This window comes from Dermochelys coriacea, chromosome 5, assembly GCF_009764565.3.
Source record: "Dermochelys coriacea isolate rDerCor1 chromosome 5, rDerCor1.pri.v4, whole genome shotgun sequence".
Lineage (NCBI taxonomy): Eukaryota > Metazoa > Chordata > Testudines > Dermochelyidae > Dermochelys > Dermochelys coriacea.
Window position 1 is genome coordinate 122775609 of NC_050072.1, and position 27157 is coordinate 122802765.

General features: G+C 47.5%; 1 protein-coding gene across 2 annotated transcripts in view; it reads left to right on the plus strand.

Annotated features, from left to right (window-relative positions):
- The first annotated feature begins 6007 nt into the window (after positions 1 to 6007).
- The window catches only part of SNX30 (sorting nexin family member 30), a 64327-nt gene continuing 43177 nt past the window's right edge, over positions 6008 to 27157 (plus strand). Inside the window, exons 1-2 of one of the 2 annotated variants that reach the window (XM_038401677.2) lie at positions 6008 to 6347; positions 24420 to 24608. In XM_038401677.2, coding sequence (XP_038257605.1) covers positions 6165 to 6347; positions 24420 to 24608 — 372 coding nt within the window. In that variant the 5' untranslated portion in view covers positions 6008 to 6164. The remainder of the gene's footprint in view (positions 6348 to 24419; positions 24609 to 27157) is intronic. The other variant, XM_043514418.1, reaches the window with a different exon arrangement.

Below are 27157 nucleotides of genomic sequence, written 5' to 3' on the forward strand. Positions count from 1 at the left end.
GGTGTGGCAACCAAGTGATTCACCCCATGAGCTTCCCAAAGGCTTTCCATAGTTCCTGCCAGGAAATTAGTTCCTGCCTCTGTAATGATGTCAGAGGACCAACCTACCCTGGCAAAAATGTCTGTTAGTGCCTGGCACACACTTTTAGCCCTGGTGTTGCTTAGAGCTATGCTTCCGGCCATCGGGTGGCAAAAATCCATGAAAGCCATGCTTTCCTTTGGGTGTCTTTTTCGGAAAAGGACCCAGAATATCCACAGCTACTCGCTGAAATGGAACTTCAATGATGGGGAGTGGCTGGAGAGGGGCTTTGACCTGGTCTTGGGGTTTTCCCACTCTTTGGCATACCTCACAAGATTGGACATAGGGAGAAACCTCCCAGTGGAATGACCTCCCCAAACGGTCTTTGGTCCTGTTCATCCCAGCATGGCCACTAGGATGAACATGGGCTAAGCTCAAGAGCTTTTCCCGATACTTAGTTGGAACTACCAACTGTCTCTGAGGATGCCAGTCTTCCTGTTTAACACTTGCTCCTGATATCCAGGCATCCCAATGTTTCACAATGTGGTAGGCATGTTGGGTAAACGACACATCAGGTTTCCACCTTAGGGCTCTGAACCACTGATGGGAATGCTCGGGTGTTAGCCCAATTCTGACTCTCACCTGGTTTTTAAACAGTTCATACTTGTTCATGTGTTCCTTAGGCATTTCAGCCGCCACCTCGGCTAAGGGTCCACTGAGCTGCAGCCTCAGCTCTACCATGTATTGGTCTGTAGAATGCTGTACCCAAGGCAGGCCCTTTTGAAGTTTTCTAAGAAGGCCTTGGTATCATCGCCTGCCTTGTAGGTGGGGAACTTTCTGGGATAGGAAGTGGTACCTGGAGAAGGATTGCTAGGGTTTATTGGTATATTCTGCTGAGCCTTTGCCTTCTCCATCTCCAGTGCATGCTTCCTCTCTTTTTCCTTCTCCTCCACATGCTTCCTCTCTTTTTCCTTCTCCTCCCTTTCTTTTTCCCTTGCCTCCATAGCTCTCCTGTGGGCAGCCTCTTGGGTTTTTTCTGCCTCCATATCTCTCCTGTGGGCAGCCTCTTGGGCTTTTTCTGCCACTTTCGCTGCCTCTATTTCTTTGTCCTTTGCCTCCATAGCTCTCCTTTGGGCAGCCTCTAGGGCTTTTTCTGCCTCTTTCGCTGCCTCCAGTCTGGTTAACTCCAGTTTGTGTAGTGCCTTGGTTTCTGACATCTTAGCCTCTCTGTTTTTAACTAACTTTACACCCAAGAGTTAGAAAGAAAACCACAACAAACAAACAAACAAACAAACAAACAAACAAACAAACAAACAAACAAACAAACAAACAAACCTGGTTTGTAAAATTTTGCTGTGCTGTAATCTGATACCTATGTTTTCTGATAACTATTCTCAGCCTACAGAAAAATCCTTTAAAAAACACCTCTGTCTCCAGGCAAATAGACAGAAAAAGCCTCTACCTGCTCTTAGCTAAAAAAAAAAACAAAAAAAACCACATCAAAATAACCTCTTCAGGTCTGTGGAAAAACTTGTGAATTTCCCTGCAGGAGGTTAACTACCCTGCCTTTAGATAGAGAAAACTCTAGCTCAAAAACGAAAGATCCCTTTGTTATGCCTGCTTCTCTGTCCCCCAAGGCAGAATACATACATAGAATTACAAAATCTTTTAAAATCCTGCTGTGCTTCTGGTTCAAAATGATCTAAAAAAAAAATCTCAAAATGATCCCACCGCTCTGCCACCATGTCAAGGTTCCTTCCCCACTCTGAACTCTAGGGTACAGATGTGGGGACCTGCATGAAAGACCCCTTAAGCTTATTCTTGCCAGCTTAGGTTAAAAACTTCCTCAAGGTACAAACTTTGCCTTGGCTTTGAACCCTACGCTACGACCACCATGCGTGTTAAACAAAGAACAGGGAAAGAGCCCATTTGGAGACATCTTCCCTCCAAAATATCCTCCCAAGTCCTACACCCCCTTTCCTGGGGAAGGCTTGATAAAAATCCTCATCAGTTTGTACAGGTGAACGCAGACCCAAACCCTTCGATCGTAAGAACAATGAAAAATCAATCAGGTTCTTAAAAGAAGACTTTTAATTAAAGTAAAAGAATCACCTCTGTAAAAATGAGGATGGTAAATATCTTACAGGATAATCAGATTCAAAACATAGAGAATCCCTCTAGGCAAAACCTTAAGCTACAAAAAGACACAAAAACAGGAATATACATTCCATTCAGCACAGCTATTTTACCAGCCATTAAATAAAAGAAATCTAAGGCATTTCTAGCTAGATTACTTACTAACTTTTTACAGGAGTTCTGAGCTGCATTCCTGATCTGTTCCCAGCAAAGCATGATACAGACAGACAGATCCTTTGTTCCCCCCACTCCAGCTTTGAAAGTATCTTGTCTCCTCATTGGTCATTTTCGTCAGGTGCCAGCAAGGTTATCTTAGCTTCTTAGCCCTTTACAGGTGAAAGGGTTTTGCCTCTGGCCAGGAGGGATGTTATAGCACTGTGGACAGAAAGGTGGTTACCCTTCCCTTTATATTTATGACATGTACACTAAAGTCTCCAGGACCATGATGGAAAGAGGTTACTCCACGGACACAGAGCAGTGTCGTACAAAAATCAAGGCGCTCAGTCAAGCGTATCAAAAAGCCAGGGAGGTGAACGGGTGCTCTGGATCACAGCCCCATACATGTCGCTTCTACTGTGAGCTGCATGCAATTGGGCGGGGGGGGGGGGGTGATGCCATCACTACCCCACCACTATCCATGGACACCAGCAAAGTGGGAGTTGCACGGAGCAAGGAGGATGAGTTATTGGAGGACGAAGAGGAGCAGGAGGACAGTGCACAGGCAGCAAGTGGGGAATCCATTTCCCCCCCAGCCAGGAACTGTTCTTAACACTGGAGCCAACAGCCTCCCCCAACTCCCAATGCGGGCTCCTGGACCATGACCCTGGAGAAGGCACTTCTGGTGAGTGAGAGCCTGATCGGAGCTGGGGAGTGGGGGGAAACCCAGCCACACTGGGCTGTTCACCTTTAGTTTAAACGGCTCATCCCTGCTCAGAGCCTCATCACGGCCATGTGGTGGGTGCGGGGGGGGAGGCGAGGGGGGGTTATGTGAAGTGATCATCCCAAAGAGCCTGCAGGCCCTCCTTTTATATGGCAAACCCTCCAGGCATTGCTTGCTATGGGAAAGGGGGCCCAGGAGTTTGAAAGCATTGAAATGAATGTGGAAGAAGCAGAACCCCGCATGCCCCTAGGGCTTACCATGGCTGCCTGCAAGCTGAATTCTGTTGCCCGGCCGCGTGTAATGGCTTAGTCACACCAAAGTGGCAAGCACTTCAGTATAAGAGGCAAAATGTGACCTTGTACAAAAAGAACATGTGCTGTGTACGATGAATTGCCTGTTTCACTGAGAAAGAGTGTTCCCTTTGTTCTCTAAAATGTATCTTTTAAAATACTACCCTCCCTTTTTCCCCTCCCGCAGGTGCAAATGTTTCAACGTGGCCCCTGTCTACTCCGTTCCAGAGGCTGGTCCAGATTAGAAGGCAGAAAAAACAAACTCGGGATGAAATGTTCACCGAGCTCATGCAGTCCTCCTACACTGATAGGCCCCAGCTGAATGTGTGGAGGCAATGTCCTTTCCTCCTCCTCCTCCACCCCTCTAACCCAATACCCCCCACCTCCCGGTCTACCTTCTGATTTCTCTCTATGTGTTGTGCAACAAATAATAAAGAATGTTTTTTAAACAATTGTGACTTTATTTCCTTTCATATATGTAGGGGGTGGGTAACTTCAAGAAAAACAAACACAACTGTCACATCGTACCCTGGCCAGTCATGAAACTGGCTTTCAAAGCTTCTCTGATGTGCAGTGTGCCCTGCTGCACTCTTCTAATCGCCCTGTTGTCTGGCTGTGCAAAACTGGCCGCCAGGAGAGTTACCTCAGCCTCCCACCCCGCCATTAACGTCTCTCCATTACTCTCACAGATACTGTGGAGCACACAAAAAGCAGCAATTACAATTGGAATATAGGTTGTGCTGAGATCTAAATGCATCAGTAAACTGCGCTAGCGAGCTTTTAAATGACCAAAAGCACATTCTACCACCATTCTGCACTTGCTTAGCCTATAGTTGAACTGCTCCTTACTACTGTCCAGGGTGCCTGCGTATGGCTTCAGGAGCCATGGCATTAAGGGGTAGGCTGGGTACCCGAGGATAACTATAGGCATTTCAACATCCCCAACAGTAATATTCTGGTCTGGGAAGTAAGTCCCTTCCTGCTGCTATTCAAACAGACCAGAGTTCCTGAACATGCAAGCGTCATGCACCTTTCCTGGCCATCCCACGTTGATGTCGGTGAAACGTCCCTTGTGACACCATGGAAAAGTACCCCTTGCGGTTTACATACTGGTCGCCCCAGTGTTCCGGGGCCAAGATAGGGATATGGGTTCCGTCTAGTGCCCCATCACAGTTAGGGATCCCCAGCACATTAAAGCCATCCACAATGGTCTGCACATTTCCCAAAGTCACTATCCTTGATAGCAGCTGGTCAATGATTGCGTTGGCTATTTGCAGCACAGCAGCCCCCACAGTAGATTTGCCCACTCCAAACTGACCGGTAGCTGTTGGGCGTTGCAAGCTTCCACAGGGCTATGGCCACTGGCTTCTCAACTGTGAGGGCTGCTCTCATTTTGGTGTCTTTGCGCTTCGGGGCAGGGGACAGCAAGTCACAAAGTTCCATGAAAGTGGCCCTACGCATACAAAAGTTTCTCAGCCACTGCAACACTATGCAGTCCCACCAGTCTGTGCTTGTTTCCCGGGCCCAGAATTGGCATTCCACGGCATGAACCTGCCCCAATGCCATCATGATCTCCCAATTGCCAGATGCTGTGCTTCTAGGAATATCTGTGTCCGTATCTTCATCACTATCGTAATCACGCTGTCGTCGCTTCCTTGCCTGGTTTTGCAGGTTCTGCACATGCTGCTGGATAATGGATAATGGATAAAGGTATTTACAATGGTCACAAGTGCAGCAGAGATCTGAGCGGGCTCCCTGCTTGCCGCGCTATGGCGCCTGCACCGGTAATCCAGGAAAAAAGGGCGTGAAACATAGGAGAGCAGAGTGGCAGAGGAAGAGGTGCTGTTCAGTTCACGGTAGCTGAAAAAAGGCGGTGAATGGTTGTCTTCTGTAGCTTTCACAGAGGTGGGAGCCCAGGCTAGACAACATGGAGAAGCTCAGTAGCGCGGCAAGAGTGGGAGAGCAGAGTCGGCGGCGGAAGCGGTCGACGAGGAAGGGGAAGAGTAGACACTTCTAGAGATTACACAGAAAGACGAGAGGAAACACGGGATGGATTCGTAGTGCCAGGAGAGAAGCGCTGCACCGTACCGCACCGTCTGCTGCAAGCAGTGTGGCATCTGCACACCAGAGAGGCGTGAAACGACTGCCTGCCGTAGCTTTCACAGAGGGAGGAGCGCCTGACGACACACACCCAGACACCCCCGCGACAACGTTCTTGCCCCACCTTGCAGTGGGAGCTTAACCCAGAATTCCAGTGGGCGGTGGGGGCAGCTGCCCACCGTGCGCCGCGCCGACAGTGGCTGCCAGCCTCGGGACTGTGGACCCACTCTGCCGAACTGGCGCGCGCTAGTGGGGACCCACAAGGCCGCACGTATAAAATCGCTTCCGAAAACTCGACTAGAATCATTTCGAGAATAATGCCGTCCTGTAGACGTACCCTTCGGCCCCCCACCCCACCCCGAGTTGACAGTCCAGGCCCCCGATCCTGGGATTATGTCCTGCCCCCAGTGTGGGCACGTCACCCGACCTCTAACCGCACCTGCCAGCCCCGGCCCCTGCGCGCCCAGTAGGCGGCGCTCACCCTGCGGCCGCCGCGGGGGGCGGCACCGCCCCTGGCCGCGCCCCGCCGGCGCTGGCGGGGGGGGCCCGAGCGGGCCGCGCCGGCCGGAGGGGGCGGAGCTCCTGGGCGGGCGCCCCGCGGGACACGCCCACGCGGGCCGCGGCGGCTACATTGTATCTTCCGCCCCTGCCCGCTCCCTGCGTGGTGGCCGGGCGCGGAGCGGGCGGCTGGGCGGCGCACGGGCTCCGGCGGGCTGCCGCGGTCGCCTTGGGCCGCCGCCATGTCGGCCGGGGGCGGCGGGCTGGGGACCCCCCGGGCCCTGCCCTCCTCCGGGCCCCGGGCTCTGCGGGACATGCCGCACCCGCTGGCCGCTTCCGGCAGCGAGGAGGCGGCGGCCTCCGAGCTCATCCCCAGCTCGGAGCTGCTGCTGCTGCTGCCGCCGCCCCGCGGCTTCGCCGACAAGGTAGGGGCCGGGCGGGGGGGGGGGGGGGTGAATTGCGGGGCTTGTCTGCCGGCCGGCTGCATCCCTCGTACCCCGGGGCTGGGGCTCTGCGTGCAAAAGACCCCTTCGCCCCCCCCCCCACCCCACCGGCGAGGCTCATGACCCAGCAGCAGCAGCGCTGGGCTGCTCCAGGGCGGTTGTGCTCTCCCGGGGGGCTGCTCCCCCCCCCCCCCCAGCCCCCACATTCGGGTCGGTTCGCGCCGGGAGTGTGGTGGGAAAGACTTGAGCAGCTGGTGAAATCCCAGCAAATCCCCCATCTCCCCCCCCCCCCCCGTCTCTTGTTGTCTTGGCTGCTGCTTAAACGGGCAGGATGTGGTCAATGCTCCTCTTCTGTTCGGTGTTCGGGCCTTTCTGGCCAATGATGGATGATGCTGAGGACTGGATCCCTGCCTGGCAAGGTGTAGCCTGTATAGCTGGGCGGGGAAGGTTGGGTGCTGCTGCCGTTATTGCCTACCCTTAGGTTTGTCATCTAGTTGAACGCGAGCCTCTGCTCCGGCGCCGCTTTCCCTTCTCACAACGATAATATGGCAGGGAGGCTGTGCTGTCTCCACACCCCCTCTCTTTCTGCGCCTGTGGGCCCGCGCACTACACGAGTCCAGGTGCCTTGAGAAGCGCTGCGTTTCTAAACACCTTGTGACTCTCTCCTCTCTCTCTCTCGAGGGAACTTGGCGCAACATGGACTGGCAGTCAGGGCAGACCTCGCATGATACCGGCGTTGCCCATTGCTGCCATGGTTTGCCGCTACTTATCGAGCGTGCATGTGGCCCTTTTTTTTTTTTTTTTTTCTTTTAATTGTAGCGGCGTAAAGATATCTTGTCGGGTTGGATAGTCGTTATGCTTTGGGCCTGAAGCTTTCTCAAACTAAATTTCATTCAGTCAAGGGGCAAACATGGGGCCTGCAAGCTGCTGCAGGCTTCCTGAACGCTGAATGGCGTTCTCCATTCTCGTGGACTTGTGCGGTGTGGGGCCATGGGTCAACAGTTACAAATCTGCCATCCTTTGTTCTGGAGACTTTTTGTGGCTGTCCCCAGCTTTGTCTAAATCCTCATGGGTGGAGCTCTGTACAGGGCAAGACTGAGATCATCTGGAGCCCCAGGCGTACGCTTTTTGCCCTGCCATGCTTCTTAGTGGGGTGGCAGAGGCCCTCCCTCCCCCTACAAGTGTCTGCGGCCACTGTTCCTCTCTGTAGATGCAAAAAGAAAAGGAGTACTGGGGCCTCTTCCTCATACCTTGTCTCTGAGGGGGAAGGTGCCTTGCCTGGAGGAGAGGGGACTTGCCCACCTGAGCCAAAGACTGTGTGGTACCCTTCTGTGACTTGATTAGCAGGCAAATGCTAGACATGCAAGTTATTAACATCCCGTTGAGATGGCATGGGGCAGCTCACACCTCAGAGCTGCATAGTGGGTTGTCAGTGCACTAAGGTGGCTGTTACTGCCTTGGTTCACCTTAATATTTTAGTTCACAACTTGGCCTTTTGATCCGTAAGGGCTGGAGGCTCTGGCCTTGTCTCCACCAAGGAGATCTGTATGAAAGTAACTGCAGTGCTGCAAACACAATGTGTTGCACCAGTATTGCTTATCCTGGTATGTTACTGGTGTAAGTCCTGCTCTGAGACATAACTACACTGGTGTGACTTTTCCTAGCGTAAACGGGGCTTTAAACTCACTCTTTAATGAACGCTTAAATTCTGGAGTGCAAGCTGGTACACATCTCTTTTTAGGTGGCAGCTGAGAGTCGGGTGAGCTTCCTCACCCTGATCATTTCGGGGGGATGGGGTTCTGCCCGACAGTAGCCTCAGACCAGGTGACCGTATGCTTGTCAGAAGCAGTGCAGATGAATCCATCCACCTGTGCTGCTGGAGTCATTTGTGTAGGGCGCGGATGAGTGCCAGCAGCTAAAAATGCTGTGTGTGTGATGGGAGAATAGATAGATGCTCATAGTAACTGGCCTTATTCAAAACTTGTCTCGGAGTAAAAGATTCTGACCCTGAAGCAGTGGAGAACAGCAGCCTGAATTAGCTCTCTGTCTGAAGGCTGTATCTTTGGTATAATCTCTCAAATAAAAAGGGACTCCTTGAGCCTAAAGCCCAGTAGGTCAGACATGAGAAAAGAGCTGAGATGCTCCACCATTCCAATATCTGGAGAAGGATTGGGCAGTAAAATCCAGAAGACCGTGAATCTGAGAGCATATCTTCAGGGTGTTCTGCCTTTCTGTCCAAGAGCTCTCCCTCCTCCGTTTAATGTTCACAGGACTGGCAGAAAAAACTCTACTTCTGTTCGCTTTTGCAAGTATATAGGGATGAAATAAGCAGCATCTCTGTCTCCAATCTTATGGCAGTAGTTAGGTTTAAACTGCTGGTGCTGCTAATGCCCATTCCCCAGACCCTTCAATAGGTTAAATTTAGTGCCTGCTAGCTTGCCGACTGGCCTGATTGTCTTAATCTGTGGCTGCGACTTCTTCATCTCTTAGCAGGCTAATTTGCTGGCTTGAAAAAGTAATCATATATGTATGTGGCCTCCAATAGTTGGGTAAGAAGATGCAAGTGTGGCTGAACTCTGCTGCTGTTCTGGTTTAGGTTCCTAGCTCTTTCTGCTGCCCCTGTAACTTCCATCTAAGCACAAAAGCTACATTTACTCTTTGCCTCCCCCAGCCCCAGCAAAATGCACTTGCCAGGTATGAAGGGCTATAGTACTCTGCTCTGTATAACTTGAGATCGGGGTGCCAATTCTCCCTGCTGTAAGTAGACACAGCTCCATTGAGTTAGTGGGCTTATGCCAGGACTGAATTTAGCCTGGACTGTCTGCTCCATATCGACCAGACAAGCCCTAAAACCCTGATGCCTATTAAGTGGAGGGATAGGACAATTTACTGAGTCAGCCAGAGGGGTTGGATTATGCACCTGTTTAGGAACTTTCAAGCAGTACTTCCTAAACCCTCTGAAAGCTCCAACCCTGCCATATTGGCTGGACAGTACTGAGGAAACTTGCACTGCCACTGTTTTGTGCCCCACCTCAGAAGAGGTGTGTCCCCCACACACTCGGAGATGCTGCCTTAAAAGGTAAAGACAGATCTAGTTCTGTTTCTGGAAGCTGGCAGAACTCTGTTTGTTGCCTTTATTTCCCCAAAGCGCTCTTCTCCTTTCCTCTCTTTGGCAGAGCTGGATAAGGACCCATGCTGCTGACAGATAAAGCTTCTAGTGAATTCGTTTAATGTGAAAGTTTCTGGAGAGTCAGTCAGTGATAGCTCATATGCAGAGGGCACTGGGGTACCACGCCCACTGAAGTATGCAAAGTCACTTTTGTGACTAAATATGAATTGTGAACACCTCTGTGCTTGTGATTTGTATTTAGTAGCAGCCTCAAGGTGCTCTCTACCTGTGGCACGCGTACAGACGGCGCCATCAAATCTAATAAAAGGTAAGCCACAGGGATTTTGAGTGGGTCTGGAGTGTAGACTTCATGTGGGGCAGTTAAAATGCACTGCAGCCTGTAGCTTGAGTGGTGAATCCAGCGCCTCAGACCCCACTCAAAATCCCTGCAGCTTTCTTCCTGTCAAACCTTGACTGTGCAGTCTGCAGGGGAGGAAAAACTGGAGGAGAAATGGACAAGAAGCCACAGGAGGCTCTGGGGAAGCTGGGAAGAAAGGCCAGAGGGGCAGGAGAAGAGCCACCCTACTGAACTGGTAAATCCTTCAGTCTGGCCCGGGGAAGGCTGGGGGAGCACTACGGGCTTGGGTGGTGACGAAGCCTCTGGGACTTGGGGCTAATGACAAACGAGGAGGAAGGCAATAAGTCCCATGGTCTGTGGAGAAGGCAGGAATTAGGGTGAAGAGAGGAGGTAGACCTTGGACTGGGGCTGAGCACGGTGGATGTTTGGGGGAAGAGGCCCCAGAGGAATGGGACTAATGGGGGAGTTACCACTGGGGCTTTCCCAAATCATTTTTTACACCCACTTGTCCCAGAGTTCACCAGCTGTCACTGGTCAAAGTGCAATTAGGGTGCCTTCTATGTGTAAGTTCCTGCTGCAGGAGAAGTAATGATCAGTAGAAGGATGGCTAGCCTTCTCTACATTCACACTTGTGAACCTGCAATTTCTTCTTATTTCTCTCCACTTCCTTATTTGGGGTTGGCGACTTCTGTAGCCATCTCCCAAAACTCATGATTGTATGCCTGGCTGTTGTGCAAATTGGTTTCTGTACAGGCTGCTGATATCTGGTCCATATACTGTGTCTTTAGCCTCCCCCTTCGTAGTCTTCCATCCACAATCATAGCAAGGGCCATCCTACCAATATAACTCTCAGGTCTCTGCCGGATATGTCTATACAAATGCAACCTAGCCTTCCTCAACTTATCTTCACCTGGGGGCACCCCTCATTAAGCCCCTCACAACTTCATTTCATTTCCTTATCACTGAGCATCTAACCATTTGACCATCTCAAGGTCTCTTTTCTTGTGACTGGCCAAGTCTCTGTTCCATACATTAGGGTGGGACAAATTACAGTTTTATGCACTCTGCCTTTTAACTCTATTGGCATCTTTTTATCACAGAGAATTGGGGTCACCTCCTTCTATTTGCACCTGAAGCAGCTTTGGTATGATGCCATGCATCACTCAAGAGGGCACTATTGTCAGCAACTATTGATGCTAGATATGTGAATTCTTTCACTCTCCTAAACTCTCTGCCTCTAATAGCCTTTATGATAGGTGGTCCTCCCTCCTAGGTATCAAAGCCTTGGTCTTATTAACGTCCACTCCATATCCTGCCTGCTGAAAATGTTGTTGATGCTGCTTGTGAAAGTTGGCTTGCAGGATCTCTGTCTTCTACACATATGACTGTCATCAGCAAACAGCATATTCCAAGGTGTCTCCCGTCATATAGTCTCACTTATCACATCTGTGACAACTGCTAACAAAAAAGGCTCCATGCTAACCCCTCATGCTGGCCAATGTTTACTGGAAACTCGCTCTGTTGTAGCCCTATTTGGTTTTGACTATGCTAGCTGCTCCATTGCACATATCCTGGGTACGCAATTCTCTTGGTACGCAATCGTATGACCTCTCTGTCTATAAAGACCATACCCAGATGCTGTCTCTCTTCTCTGAACTTCTCCATAAGTATTCTTAGAGGTTTCTGACTGCAAGAAGCTGGGACTGGATGACAGAGGATGGATCACTTGATCTGTTCAGTCGCTCTGAAGCATTTGGCACTGTCCCCGGTTGACAGGCAGGGCAGTGGGCCAGATGGACCATTGGTCTGACCCACTATGGACATTCTTATTGTCTTGTATATAGCATAAATTGTACTTCTTCCTGGCATAAATCCTTACTGACCGTTTCAAACTTCAACCATTCCATGAAAATGCTTTTCAGTAATCATCTCCCATACTTTCACATGCTGCCTCCATGACTCTGAAACTGGGCCTTTGGGCGCCAACAATCCCTGTCTCTCTGGCTTCCTGCAGTGAATCCGTCTAAATCAGACTCCTGCAGAAGGCTGGTTCCTACCTGTTCAGGGTGCAGTGCTCTCAGTAAGTATTTGCAGTGACATCAGGCAGTCTTTTTTCAAAACAAGGTAACAATTAATTGGTCACCTGGCCTACAGAATCTGAAAGTCCTTAGGTTAGCAGAGAGCAGCCCCTGATCTGTGCTGCTGTAGAAACTATCATGGCGCGCGTGCGTGCTCTCGATCGCTCTTTTGTGTGTCAGTCCCAAGTCAGAGCCCCCTGTCTGAGAGCTCAGCTCTTAACACATCTTGTCTCTGTTCTCTGAACACAGCCATACTGCATTCACATGTTCAGCTCCCTCTGCAGTGAGGTATATATGTTTCTGGTCATTGGGATGGGCTGCCAAGGTCTCGGTAGGGTCTTCCATTGAGATGGAATCAACACATTTGAGAGAGCCAGAGTGGGCATGTCTCAAATACCTAGCCTGATCTCCCATGTCCTAGGGGGAAAAATGATTTCTTTCCCCCACAGTGGATAGGTCCTAGGTACAGAGCAATACATAGCACATAAAATTGTCACAGAAAATTCCTAGATTTGTCACACATGCATACTTAAAAATGCCAAAATCTCACTTAAGGTGCAGGTTTCAGAGTAGCAGCCGTGTTAGTCTGTATTCACAAAAAGAAAAGGAGTACTTGTGGCACCTTAGAGACTAACAAATTTATTAGAGCATAAGCTTTCGTGAGCTACAGCTCACTTCATCGGATGCATTTGGTGGAAAAAACAGAGGAGAGATTTATACACACACACACACACACACACACACACACACACACACACACACACACACACACAGAGAACATGAAACAATGGGTTATCATACACACTGTAAGGAGAGTGATCACTTAAGATAAGCCATCACCAACAGCAGGGGGGGGGGAAGGAGGAAAACCTTTCATGGTGACAAGCAGGTAGGCTAATTCCAGCAGTTAAGGTGCAGACACCCTGTCACAACTCTCCTTGCCACTCTTTGTGCATGTACATTTGTGAGGTACCCCCAAGTGAAGGCCTGGTCCATGTTCTAACACAAAACAGCATGCAAGTTTGTAGTGCTTTCATTTGTCTGACAGCTTCACCCCCAACACACATGCAGGCTCCAAATAGACACTTTCTAAAACTTCATGGCTTTACTTCCAGTGGAATTATTGCTGTTTAACTGGCTTAGCAGGTTGTGAGTAGGGTAGGTACAGTATAGTCTCCATCCTTAAAACTGAGCTGTCTGCTCCAGACTCTCCTCGGGGTCTCTCCCTTCTTGGGTCTGTTGGTTTCTGCCGCTTCTCTGTGGAATTCTCCCCCACCCCACCCCCCATCCTTACTAGCTTTCCTTGTCATCCCTTGATCACTTGTACTGTCCACCTCAGACCTGAAGAGAAGCTTTAGGGTGAGATTCTCTGGCTTAACTCTGTTCCCATTGAAATGAACAGTAAAATTCCCATTGACTTCAATGAGAATAGAGTTATGCCAGTATGGAATTTAATTTTTTGTTTTAAATCCCACCCCAAGGAGTAGAAATTCTAGTAAACCTTCACTTAGCTATGCCTGCTGGGGCACATCGCATACAGCAGCAGAAGAAACTCATAACTAATGTTACCGCAGGTGGGGAAGAAAAGCTCCTCATCTTCTGTGCTCTAAGGGTTAATGGGATTACTCCTCTTTTGTGTATCTAGTTGAATTACCTCTGTCTACTAAATACTTTACAGGAGTCCCCATTGTATTGATTTTTGCTGAGATGAGGCTAGACAGATGCTGAACTCCACCCAGAAATTGATCCATCACTTCACAGCCGTAGGGACATCTTAGGGCTTTCCCCACTCCAAAGTGCAAGTATTAGAATGGATGAGATCTAGAAACCACTGTGGATTAACAGAAATGAGTTGCACACTATATTGGCAGTATCAGAACTCTTAACTATGGTTCCAGAGAAGCAATTCCTAGTTTTGAGGCATTTTTCAAAATGCTGACAACAGTTCATAGAGGGATAGTCAAATATTTAGTGGCTTTCTGGTGTTATGCTATATCTCACTAAATTGAAACTTCGAAACCTCTTATTTCCATGACTGATCTGTCTTCCACAGAAATAATCTCAGCTGCTCTAGTCAGAACTATATTTTAAATAAATGTGTATATCAGAACCAAAAATCTGCTCTCCAAATTATCACTTTTATATAAAGGATTAAGTGAAGAGAACAGTAGAAACTATTTTCAGAGTAGCAGCCGTGTTAGTCTGTATTCGCAAAAAGAAAAGGAGTACTTGTGGCACCTTAGAGACTAACAAATTTATTAGAGCATAAGCTTTCGTGAGCTACAGCTCACTTCATCGGATGCATTACTATTGTGACTTGTTTTGAAAAGCCCTTCTTTCCTCCATTCTTCCAGGTAAAAAAGAGTGGGACTCCTTGCCCTTGGCCTCAGCTTCAGCACTCTTCCCCCACAACCAGGCTGCTAGTAAATCCTGTCAGTGCTATACAACTTCCACATCCAATCCCTTCTTTGGCCATTCCTGCTGCTGACACCCTGCTCCCCATCCTAGTTATCTCACTGTCCCCTGATGGTTGCATCACACCAGAGTCCGTCCACTATGCTGTAGTTAAGCTCACTTTGTGTAGATGACTCTTCCGACCTCAATCCTTGTCTTGGCTCAAGATTTCTCTTTTGCACTATATTCTAACTCCTCATTTCCTGACCCAGCCTCAATAGATCCTGTCACCTTGTGCATCCTGATCTCTTCCCATAAGCAGCTTTGCCCCTTTTTCAGGATGCCCCATATTTCTGGATCCTGTGTCTTGTCTATTTCAAATCTAAGGAAAACTGGAAGAAACAAGTCAATAGTGAGCTCTGCTCCTTCTCTCTTATTGGACTCTGCTCTTACAAACTAACGAGATGTGGGCATACATTAATGTCTTGTGCTCTTGTTATAACCTTTCTTCCCATAACAATCCCGCCTTTGCTTTCCTACCTCCTAATATAGGGCATGATCCTGCAAACAAGATATAATTTTTATTCATTGAATTAATCGTTGGCATTGCCTATCTTAAAACAATAATAGGGTTTTGGCTTGTTAAATGGCAAACCAGCCCTTTTAACTGTTGTCCTAAAAAAGCCTAGCCAGACGCTTCTAGATTGCAATAGGACTTCATTAAAAGTCCATCTCTATTTTGTGGCCCTTAAATTCCCCAATAGCCCTATTGCATTTGAAGCTTGCTTGTGATTTTAAGGTTCACATATACTCTTTACCAGAGGTAGAAAGATTGGGGTTTCTTCAAATTTATTATGAAATTTTGCCTTATCCACATTCCATATATGAGTAGAAGTGATCTTTCTACAGAATCACTGTTTCTCTCTTCCCACATACATAGTTGTCTTTAAAAATTACATATAGAAATAAATGTCAACTATCTAAATGCTGAAGGCTGTGCAGATCATAAATCAGCTGACTTGGGGTAGAGGTTGCATGATTTTTAGGAGGTTGGCTTTAGTGTCAGACAGATGTTGCATAACAAACTCTTAAAGATGAGAAGTGATGGTGTAAAAATATTATGGAATATATGTGTATAAAATAAACCTGATCTTTTGTGTGGTGTTTTTTTAAAGGCATTATTTAGAATTTGTCTTCCTGACTGGGTCTTAAAAGTTTTTTAGTCCTGGAAACATCTTGCTGTTAGACATTGTGGAAAAACTCATGTCTTTAAATATTCCACTGTTATCTAATAGTTGGAAGGAATTTTTCAGGCTCTCTCCACTGTTTGTTTGTGGCTGCATCTGGGTGGTGGCCGTGGTGTGTGTGGTTTTTTTTTTTTTTTTTTTTTTTTTTTTTTTTTTTGGTTTAAGACTACGGCAAGGCTACTGGAGTTGGAAAATATTCCTGTTTCTCTGAGTGTTAAGGCTCTCTTTCTATAAAAAGGTAGTCTCTAGTAAAGATGAAAATAACCTATGTACCAGGTCAGCATTGTTATCCCATTTTACATGAGTGAAGAGTCTCTGAGATCTGCCCAAAGTGACACAGGAGGGGGTCTCCGGTGGAGCAGGGGACTGAACTCAGGTCTCCCAAGTCCTAGGCTAAATACCAAATGGCTGGACCATCCTCCCTCTCATTCTGGTTGACATTTGTGTGTGTGTGTGTGTCTTGCACGTGACAAAGCATGTGGTTAGTTTGATAGGCAGATGCTGTAAACTTTAGCTGTGTGGGAGTGGAGGGTTTATATACGAAGAGGCTGGTGGGTGTGAGGGGGTGTCTCATCAGGCAGTGGCAGATTGTATTAAAACATCACTGACAGGCATTGAGGAAGTGAGCCGCTCTGCCAGGAGAACAGGGCCATGCTATGCATGTGGGCGTTGTTCTGGGATGTAATATAGAGGCTCCAGATGGCAGAGAGATTGAAAGGAGAGGGCTTGATTTTGTTTACGTTGGGGCGGGGCAAGGAGAGGGCCGCATCTGCAAAAGTGGTGAGGAAGAGTAAAGAGCCCATAGGAAGAGATCAATCTGCCTTTGTTTGCCCCTCCCCCGAGCACATACATCCTTCAAAGGCAAGGCAAGGCCCCACTGCCCCAATTTGCACCGGCCGGCCAGGCTGAGAACTTGTTGCTTTTCCAGTTCTTAAAAGCAGGACTCCCAATGAACTCTTTACTAGCAGCACTTGAGGGCAAATCATGCAATTATGGTCATCAAGACCTAGAGTAAGTGAATGTAGAATCTGTCCACTTGTAACCTGAAGTGAGTTGTAACTGGCTTAATGAGCCAGCATTTTCAGTGCCACAACCTTGAGTTGTGAAGGATTTACTGATTCAGTAACTGTTCTGGTGAGTAGTTCCATGCTGGGGGTAAAAAGCGGCATACTTGTCGTCGTCAGCACTGTGTGACATGTAGTTCCACAGTGATTGGCCTACTTCCAAATCCTACACACCATAAAAGGCTAATGCCTGAATTGGCATATGGGCTGCATATGGAGAAAAGGGTTAGTTAAATTCACACTAAAAAATAGAAAAGCTGGCAATAATCCCATGACCATCAGGCTACTTTCTTGCATGTATGGAAGCATCTCTTCTGTCATGGCTTCTCTCCAATAAAGGCAATGGTGAAATCTTAATGAATCTGTATTATTTAGGCCTGGTCTATACTAGAAAATTAGGTTGGCTTACCTTTGTTGCTTAGGGGTGTGAAAAATCCACAACCCTGAGAGATGTAGCTATGCCACCCTAACCCCCTGGTGTAGACAGCGCTAGGTGGATGGAAGAATTCTTCTGTTGATGTAGTCACTTCTTGGGGAGATGGAATAACTGGATGGGAGAACCGCTCCCATCAGTGTAGGTAGCAGGGGCATAGCCATGGGTGGGCCACAGGCCACCCACTGAGCATCCAGGTCCACCCCCGGCTCTGCTCCGGTCCCAGCACTTGCACTGCTCTTCCTGTCCAGCACTGCAGACGGGGAGCGAGGTCAGGCGTGGGGACTTGCCCGCCCACAAGCCCCTGTGCCCCAATCCCACTCCCCAGCTGGAGATCTGGGCGAGCGGAGCGGGACAAGTCCCTGTGCTCCAAACCCCACTCCTCGGGTTGGGCAGCATGTCCATCGCCCCCCCACAAGGCCAACGGGTGGGGGGAAGCGGTCCTGATTCCCTCCTGACCCTGTCATTGCCTACCCACCTGAAGTCGGGGCACACCACTTGTCCCGTCCTGGCTACTCCACTGGTAGGTAGTGTCTACACTGAAACGCTACAGAAGTGCAGCTGCAGATGTTCAGTGTAGACATACCCTAAGAATCAATCTGACAAAACCCCAGGCAGTGAGGCTTTGAGAATGTGTATGTAGCACTTTGGTCCGCCAGAAGGCAGGCGAGATGTAAAAAGGGGAATATTTGTGTCTGTAAGTAGAAGACCCACTCATGGCAGTGAATAGACTAGCTCTCATTCCTAGAGAGGTCAGAAAGGAAGCCCAACCCAGTCTTGCAATAAGAGCATGTGTCTGGGTCACATGAACCGTTAGTGGTGCCTGACTCTGCTTGTGTATTGAAGGACGTGCAGGTAGGATTAAAGCTGCTGTTTGCTTGACTCTTGGCTGGCTGGCTGGCTGACTTTAGTGTTGTCCTCTGCATTGACATTTTTAGTCAGCTTCTTCATATTGTAATGCCTGTTTACAACCCTTCCATGCTGGAAGATGGGGCTTTTTAATGCAAGGCTTTTTAGCCTTCTTTCATAGGGTCCAAAACACTGGACGGAGGAACCTGGCAAGTGACCAAGCTTGCAATTTATTAACAACTCACTTGCGAGTTAGCTATCGAGACTCAGTATGATGTCCTAAAAAGGCCAACCAATATGACCTAAGACTACTTGGCGAACTGAATTTACTGAGCCCTGCCTAATTCTTTTCTAAAGCATGTTTAGGGAATATAATCCTAGATGACAAAATATATATCTGGGACTTGGAACTTTATTCTTTGCTTGTCTTTCACCATCCCATTCTGTCAGGAGGAGCAGGACAACCATGTTCTTCCACTCGCGGTAATGTTTTCTTCCTGTGGAGGTCCCAGTAATAATCCTCTTCCTCCATGGCAAGAGGAGCACCAAATTTTCTGGCTACCACTTTGTGCAGATCTGGGGCAGCAACTGGGTTGGGTACCATTGGGTATCTTCTGTTTGCTCTGCACAGCAGCCCTTGTGGTGCAAGGCACTGGCACTCAGAAAATGGGCCAGTTCTTGTGGCTTAAGTTGGCAGTCAGGGCTGTAAATACTTGGGGATGGGTTTTCAAAATCTAGGATGGTTCTTGGCAGATTGGAGCTACTGGAAACTGCTTTGGGTTCAAGACTCCAGTATCCCAGCAGGACATGAGAATCCAGAATGTTACCAATAGTTAAGCAAATAAAAATGCAACTTTTTTTTATTAATAATAATAATCATCAGAAAGCTTGCACTGAAATTCATTTCTATTCTCAATAGATGAGAAGCACTGCTGTTCTGCTGAGGTCTTCTAATATACTATCACTTGTTAGTGACCAACTTACCCTCAGATCAATGCATTTCTTTCACCAGTGGTTGAGTGAGAAACCATAGCCCCCACCACAATGGCTCTGCCAGGAACTTGATGCATATACATGGAGGCACTTCTCTTGATTGCTGGGATACAGGTGGGCCCTGTAGTCTGTCTTGCCAACACAGACCTCGTTAATCTCTAAGAAATAATGGTGAGGCAGTGATTGGGACAGCGTAGGGAGCAGTCCTGCAGCACAGAAACAAACTCTTTCCTTTGTTGTGGCCCCCCGCACCTCCGTGGCTTTTTATTTTTTTGTGAGAAGATGAGACAGTCTAGTCAGCAGCAATGCAAACAATTAGGGGAGGGGGTGCTTGGTATCTCTCTCACTAGTGCTCATCTTTCCTCGCAGTAGTGCTATTCCTGGATCTCCCTTGCTCGTGTGTGCACCTGGCTAGTAGGGGGTGAGGTGGTATAAGGCTCCTTTCAGTTTCTGTTCACAGCTGGCCAGCATAGGTCTTGCTCCTTCAGTGTTCAGTCCTGTTATGCCTTATTCAAGTTGGGAGAGGTATTTCCTCAGTGACTGACCCCCTTCTGATACCTCTGGGGGCAGCACCCGCAGTTCCAGCAGGAATCCTGCTGTGTGCACGAAGCACCCCAGAAAACTAGGTCTTGACAGAAATTCTCTATCCATGGATGACTGGCCTCCTTTCCTCACAAACCTAAGCTATCAAAATGTCTTACTCCTTAGTGTTCGTTGGAATAGCAATATGGAAAATGCTAATTTGAATTCCTATAGCTCTTCCTTCCCGAGGATCTCAAAGCATTCAAACTCTCATCACTCCTATGAAGTTGGTAACTTGTGTCTTCATTGACTTCTGGGCTTCAGTTTCCCCATTTGTAAAGTGACTTGCCCAAAGCTGATGTAGGGCAGGGGATGTAAGCCAGTGCCCTGACTTTCTTTTCCGTGCTCTGCAGGAGGGATAGCTCAGTGGTTTGAGCATTGGCCTGCTAAACCCAGGCTTGTGAGTTCAATCCTTGAGGGGGACATTTAGGGATCTGGGACACAAAATAAAAATAAATTGGGGATTGGCCCTGCTTTGAGCAGGGGGTTGGACAAGATCTCCTGAGGTCCCTTCCAACTCTGATATTCTATGATTAGAGAATCTTAGCACTGTGACAGTGTAGAAGTGCTGTTCATTCTGTAAACAGGGTGCTGGGTGTGGTATCTTGCTTGTCTCACTTATATATATTTCTGAGTAGCATCTCTGTTTTCATCTGCCTTCTCCTTACTCTTGCATCACCCCTAATAAAGCTGACTCAACTGACCTGCAGTTAATAACCCGCTCATTATACTCCACACCTGAACATGTCCATTATATGGACAACATACCCCCATATCTCAATGTCGGTACTTTGACCCATTAAACTTTCTCCCCCAATCGGGGAGATTGCAGATTATGTATTCCTTACGCCACCCACTCCTAAACTGAACTTCGCACCCCTTGATAATCTGTACCTTATTCCCTGATAACCAGAAACTTCTATGCCTAAACTCTGTATCGTTTTCTTTTTACTTCAACGTTATCTTAATAAAATTGTTAAATCTGAAATTGAGGGTTAACCTAAAAGATCTCAGGTGGGTCAGTTACAGGCAGTGGAACAGGAATAAATACACAGTGACTTCCAGGTCCCAAATTTAATTTGTAGGCTCTTACATGGAGATGGGCTACGTGGTGGTAAATCATTGTGAGTAACTACCACTTTTCTTGAGCCTATTCCTAAGAAAATAAACAACTTAAACACACAAGGCTGACGTTGCATTATAACAATGCAAACTGTTAAAATGCTTCATTTACAGCAGGGATGGGCAAACTTTTTGGGCCGAGGGCCGTTATCTGGGTGGGGAAATTTGTATGTAGGGCTGGTGTGGGAGGGAGTGAAGTGTGCAGGAACGGGCTCAGGGCAAGGGATTGGGGCAGAGGAGGGGTGCATGCTGTATGAGGGGGCTCAGGAAAGGGGGTTGGGATGCAGGAGGGGTGCAGACTGCAGGAGGGAGCTCAGGGCAGGGTGTTGGGGTGTGGGGTGCAATAGGGCTCAGGGCAGTGAGTTGGGTGCGTGGGGGTGTGGGGTGCAATGGGGCTCAGGGCAGGGGGTTGGGGAGCAGAAGGGGTGCGGCAGGGGGTTGGGGGGGCAGAGTGCAGGAGGCATTCAGCCTCCAGCCCAGCGCCGCTTACCTAAAGTGGCTGTAGGGTGGCAGTGGCGTGCACCGGGGCGAGGGCAGGCTCCCTGCCTGCCCTGGCCCCACACCATGCCACTCTGGGAAGCAGCAGGAACCACATCCCTGCGCAGCCCCTGGGGGTGGGGGGCCCACGAGGCTTTGTGCGCTGCCCTTGCCATGCCTCCAGGTACCTCCCCTGAAGCTCCCATTGGCCGTGGTTATCCTACCAGCTTACCCTCACTTCTACTTCTACTTCTTCTTCTCAGTGCTCCTCTGGGAGGGAATGTCTACAATGCCCACGTTACAGCACAGTTGGCAGCGCTGCAATGGCCATGCTGTGACGTGGGCAGTGTAGACGTGCTGGGGGAGAGTCTCCCGGTGATGATGATGAGGGGGAAAAAAATAACCACCCCAAATGAGGGTGGTAGCTTTATTGCTGGGAGCGTGGCTCCCGGGATAAAACTCTCTCTCTCTCCTGGCGCTTTTCAGCACAAAAACTTTAGTCATTCAAGGGTGTGAAAAAACACCCCTGAGTGACAGTTTTAGTGCTGAAAGTGGCAGTGTAGACATAGCCTTAGTCATTATATAATATTCAAACCAGTGGCATCCTTGGCTGAGAACTTGCCATAATAGTGCATGCGCGCTCTCTCTCTCCAAGCAACCTGCTATAAATCTTGCTTTGTAATTGTTCGTAGCTATTATATAATATCGTATTTGTGCAAAAGCACAAGGTAACAATTCTTCAATATCTTGAGGGACGATCTTTTGAACAAAGTGGGGGAGGAGAGGAAGAAGTATGCCTGCTTTGGATAGCACAAATAAGTGTGGCACTTCCTTGTCCTTTTACTTGCTTTCCTGTCCTTTTTTTTTTTTAATAGGAGTCTCATTTAGGCTAAATTGGTATTTAAAGAAAACCTATCCACATATGTCACTTCCATAAAGAGGAATGTATAGTACATGAGTAATGTAGGCCAATAATAGTAAACTGTCACATCTAAACTTAATCCATTTCATAATACGATATGGCCAGACTTTTGAAAAGTAACTAATGTTCCTTGGGTGTTCCCTTTGAGACGCCTTAAAGGGGCCTGATTTTTTGAAGGCGGGAGCTCAGTTTCTCGAAAATCGGGCCCTTTTAGGAGGTCTCAAGTTAGGAGCCCAAAATCACTAGTCACTCTTGACCTAGAGCTGAACTGAAGCATTTGGAGTTCTCTACCATCTGAGTCTTAATTCCTGCTGTTGGTAAAACAGCTCTGATCCAGCCTCCATGCCTCTCCTTTTGGATTAGACTTTCCAAAAGTGAAGTGAGTGTCCTCTGTATACTTCTCTATTTAAATCCATCATCTTTCAGATATAATGTCTCAAATTGCAAATGATTCTCCTTCCCATATCATCCCATTCCCATCTCCAAGCAAAATGGAGGACTCCAGTGACTCAGATACTTAATGCAAAATGCTTTTATTCTGTTCCAATGAAAGTAAATTCCACAAAGCTTTGCACGGAGGGGAGGGGGAACCTCAGCCCTCCCTGAAAGACATTTGGAATAGACAGGATTCACATCTTAACAATAAAAGACTTCCTTCTACAAAGGAAGAGCCGGAGTCCTTGGAGTGGTGTTTTATATATTGGTGTCAAACGTTCCTATGGAATTCAGAGCACTCTAAGTTTTTTGTGTATGTCTTAATTGTTCTGCTAACTTATAAAATTAATTCATTAAGATTTTCTGCTTCAAAACCATCTGATGGCAGGATAGAGCAAACTATCTATGTTGCATGTAGGTTTGTATAGACTCTGGGGGAGTGGTAACTGTTACTAGCTACATAGAAATGTAACCAGCCCTTCAAAGAATAGAAGTATCCAGAGCAGGGATCTCAAACTCAATGTACCTTAGGGCCAGCGCCAGCCCCCAAATCCTCCCATGGCACTGAAGATGGTGTTCAGAAAAGAAAATGTTTATATTCTATTTTTTGTTTAAGAAATTCGAAATAATAAAACTGTCATACAACTTTATACAGTTCTTCTCCTGCCAGAGTTTTTTTTTTTTTTAGCATTTTGCCAAACACCTGGCAACGCTTCAGTTCTGTCAGCTTGGCCTCAGTGACTGAGCAGTTGAAACCTTAAGGATTGCAGCAAGGTGGGCATCAGATAGTTGTTCGGTATTTTGACTTGTTTATATCCATGGGGAGGGGAAGTGATGCTGCCTCCATGGCTGACTCTGCCCGGCGACTAGTGATATCTCTGTCCCTCTCCCCCAGCCAATGGGAGCTGCGGGGGCAGTGCCTGCAGCAGACAGAGGTGTCCGCATGCGTCTCTCCTCCGCGGTCCGCAGTGGGGAGGTTCTCGGGCTGCAGGTGGGCCGGGACTTTGAGACCCCTGATCCAGAGTATTGATCTCTGGGATTCAGTGCAGGACTGCCGCGTGAAGCGGAGTTGCTACTTGTTATCCCTTGGTATCTTTGTAACTCATTTAGCCCACTCCAGGTGAGGGGGGCTGCCTCTCTGCAGCAGCTGGGAACTTCCAGGAAAGGGCAGAACCTCTAGGACAAAAAGATGGCAGGAACATGGGCTCCAAAACTTAGTTTTAAAGGCTGGATGCTCTCTTGCATCCTGACCCGTATTTTGTAGGAAAAGAGACCCCAGTGGCTCAGTTACCTGTTGACCTCTACCAGTAACATAGCTGCGGTTCTGGTTGATGGAAGCTCCCCAGCTGGAGGCAGCATGGGGATGCTGAACTGTCAGATGCTAGTGGGTGGGTTTTTGTTGGAGGCTAGTGAACTGTCCCATGAGCTGACTCAAGATTTAAATGCCAGTCTCAAGTTAAAAGGTGACAAGTGCATAAGCCCCCTTTGAGGTTTTTGATTTGACACTTTGCAGTGACCCAATACACTACAGCAAGGTGTGCGTTCATGGTCTAGTCCATCAACTCATCCTGAGGCCTAAGGTCAAGTGCAAGAAATGAACACGCTGTTTGACCCTAGGGAGTAGCTGCTGCAATTTTAAATAAGCTGCCTCCTGCATCCTGGCCCCAACTGGGATGAAGGGACATGGGGGGGTGGGGGCTCTCTACTCAAGAGGGTGCTCACCAACTAGAAATAAGGAGCAAACGAGCTCTCTGAACACTACTTGCCAAAAAAAGGATTTAGGGTGCGTTTAAGAAGGGGCTTCAAGAAAGAAAAGGGAGTGTGCTTAGTAGACCAGGGAGGGGGTTCTAGGTAGATGGGGGGGCCACTTGGGAGAAGAGCATAAAAGAAACTCAGTCATGCAACTTGGCAATTTCACAGTTAAAACTTTGCTGAACTGTACTAGTCAGAAATAGTTAGTGAGTGTGTGTGTGTTTTTTGTCTTCCTCCAGGATCTCAGTCTGCCCAATGGCACTCCTGTAGATACTTCCAGCCCAGCCTCCTCCTCCTCACTGCTCAACAGACTGCAGCTGGATGATGACTTGGATGGGGAAACTAGAGACCTCTTCGTCACTGTCGATGATCCCAAAAAACATATCTGTACAATGGAGACCTACATCACGTACAGGGTTACAACAAAGGTACCACACATCTTTTGAATGTGTTACCCTGAAAAAGAAAAGCACTTGCTATCTTTTGGGTTTTTATTCCTTTTTTGTGGGGAGGGGGAGGTCTTAAGCTCCAGCATAGAAGTAACAGCTTAATTTGTCCCTTTTCAGTTAATGTGCCAAGGATGTGATTGCTTTCAATAGATTCATTGCAGTGTTTTTATTGAAACTATGCAAAACTGTTAACATCATCCTAGATTTTATCTCTAGTGGCTTTTTAAAAAATTGGTTAATTGGTGTTCTTTCAAGAAACCATTGATTAACTCTGCTACGCTGACTTCATTAGTTTTTAAAAGAGGTATCAGGTTATCTCTTGTATAAACAGATTAAGGTGTATAGAATCATGTTTCAAATATAGCTCAATTTTTCTCTCGGTAGCAGAGGAGAAATATTCCCTCACTGCTGTCTTCATAATCTCACTTCCAGCACTGTCTCCTATTATATTGTTTCTGCACTTGGCTGACAATTAAATGTCTCCAAATCTCTCTCCTGTGCATGCTTCTTAAAATTCACTCTCCCTTTCTGTAGTGTCCTAAATATTAGACTTGCCTTTGCTTTTCCACCTCAGGTCTTTGTGATGTGCTAGAGAGGTAATGGATGGTATTTACATGAACTACTCATAACAAGTGTTGCCCAGGAATGCTCCTGACTGCCAGTAAAGTGTATGCTATGGAGTTCTCCCTCTGTGTATAGTGCATTCATTAGTCAGATGCCTATACACTAATGGGAGAAGTGATCATTGCATGCACAATCCAAACTTCCTCTCTTCATGAATTGTTCTCCATAGAGCCAACTCCTAAGGTGAATATTGTCCATAGGTAAACTAGTACTTGCCTGCTTTTCACTCACATGCCTTAATCAGTTACTGAACAGTTTTGCCCAAAGTAACTGTTTTTACATTGGAGCCATTTCTAATCATTTTTTGGAAAAGATAACAGGATTGATATTGCTGTCATCCATTTAAGACTCAACATACTTTCTGGGTTTGTTCTGTGTTTTATCTTTCCCTTATCCTGGTCTTCACGCTTGTTATGCAAACTTGGGACTCTCATGCTGTGGGCTGCAAAGTGAAACCTGAAGCTCAAAAGAAAAGCCTGCCAGTGCTGGGTCCAATAATTCATTTGGCCTCTTGAAACTAGTGAGAAGAAAAATACACAGTTGGACTAAAAGAAAATGGGGATAGAACCTTCTATAGGATGGAGAGGCAGACTGCTGCAGGTGGGACAACAACTGGAATCTTCCCAGTTGTGTAACTCCCAAGAGTCAGCCGATCTCTTTCCCAAGTTATGGGTAGGATGTGTCCTGTGTGGCATGAAGATGCCTAAACCAATACAGAACTATGGCTAGAAAAACTAAGGGAGCCATGCCTTCATGAGGAGGAGGTGGCCAACTGATCTGAAGAGGAAATTTTGTATCTTTTTTTTTTTTTCCCTCCCCCCCTTTTCTTTTGGGGAACTTAATTTTTCAGCAGCATCTTTGGCACTGCCTTTGGTACTTCAGTGGTGGCACCAAGAGGCAGGTGTATGCAGCTGGACGTCACGGGGCTGTATGTGTAGAGGGGAAAAGCGTGGCCCTGCATTGAGTGCCATGTCTGATTTGCATACAGACCACCTCAGAGCCAAAAAGCTAATGCCAACTCTAGAAGGTATAGAAAGAGGCTCCTTCACTTACCAATCAAAAGTAGTATTGGCAGATGATAGCACAGGGTACCCTGTACCCTTGATCTGTCTGCCGGTGACCAAAGACTACTCTGAGGACGAATCAATCAGTTAGTCTGATTTAAATGGTCTACTCCTGTTAGAGAGGATACATTTTTGGAATTAGTCTTAATATTTTCAGCTGAGGAGTCTCGTGATTATTCCCTGAATAATAATCTGATGCTATGGTTGAAAGTTTGTGTACATGTGTGGGCACAGCAAGATTTGCTTGGAATAAACCAATCCCTTGAGAAATGTTTTTTTTCAGGGTCCATAAAACAGCCACTAGGCTTGTTGCTGTTGATCTTACTTTGAAGGCTCTCTGATAATGCCATGATAGGAAGCCGTATAAAACTCGGAGCAACAGAACTCCATCAGAGGAATTTCTAATATGGATGAGAAACTTGGCTTACCTGGCTGAATGGCTAATGGAAATGCTACATACTTCAAAAACATCAAACCTATATAGTCTCAGTACTTCAGAAGCACTCAAAGCTTAAGTATTTAGTTGCAAGTAGAAGGGTATTTACCTTCCCTTTACTGATCATGGAGAGAAATGAAGCACAGAATGAGTGAGAGAGAGCTCCAAAGCCACGTAGGAAGCTTGTGGGAACAGAACCCAGATTTGATTCAGTCATGTGTTTTATTCCACATGGCCTTGTCTGCAATCACCACCTTCAGCTCTCCAGTTAGCAAGTATATCCTTCTCTTATGTAGCGTACGCCTCACAAAGGACTCGTAAAGCCATTCTTGCAGCACCAGATTGAACCCTTTCTACCTGGCTTTTTATCTTGAAATATTTAAGGCCTTGTCTCCTGGGAGGAC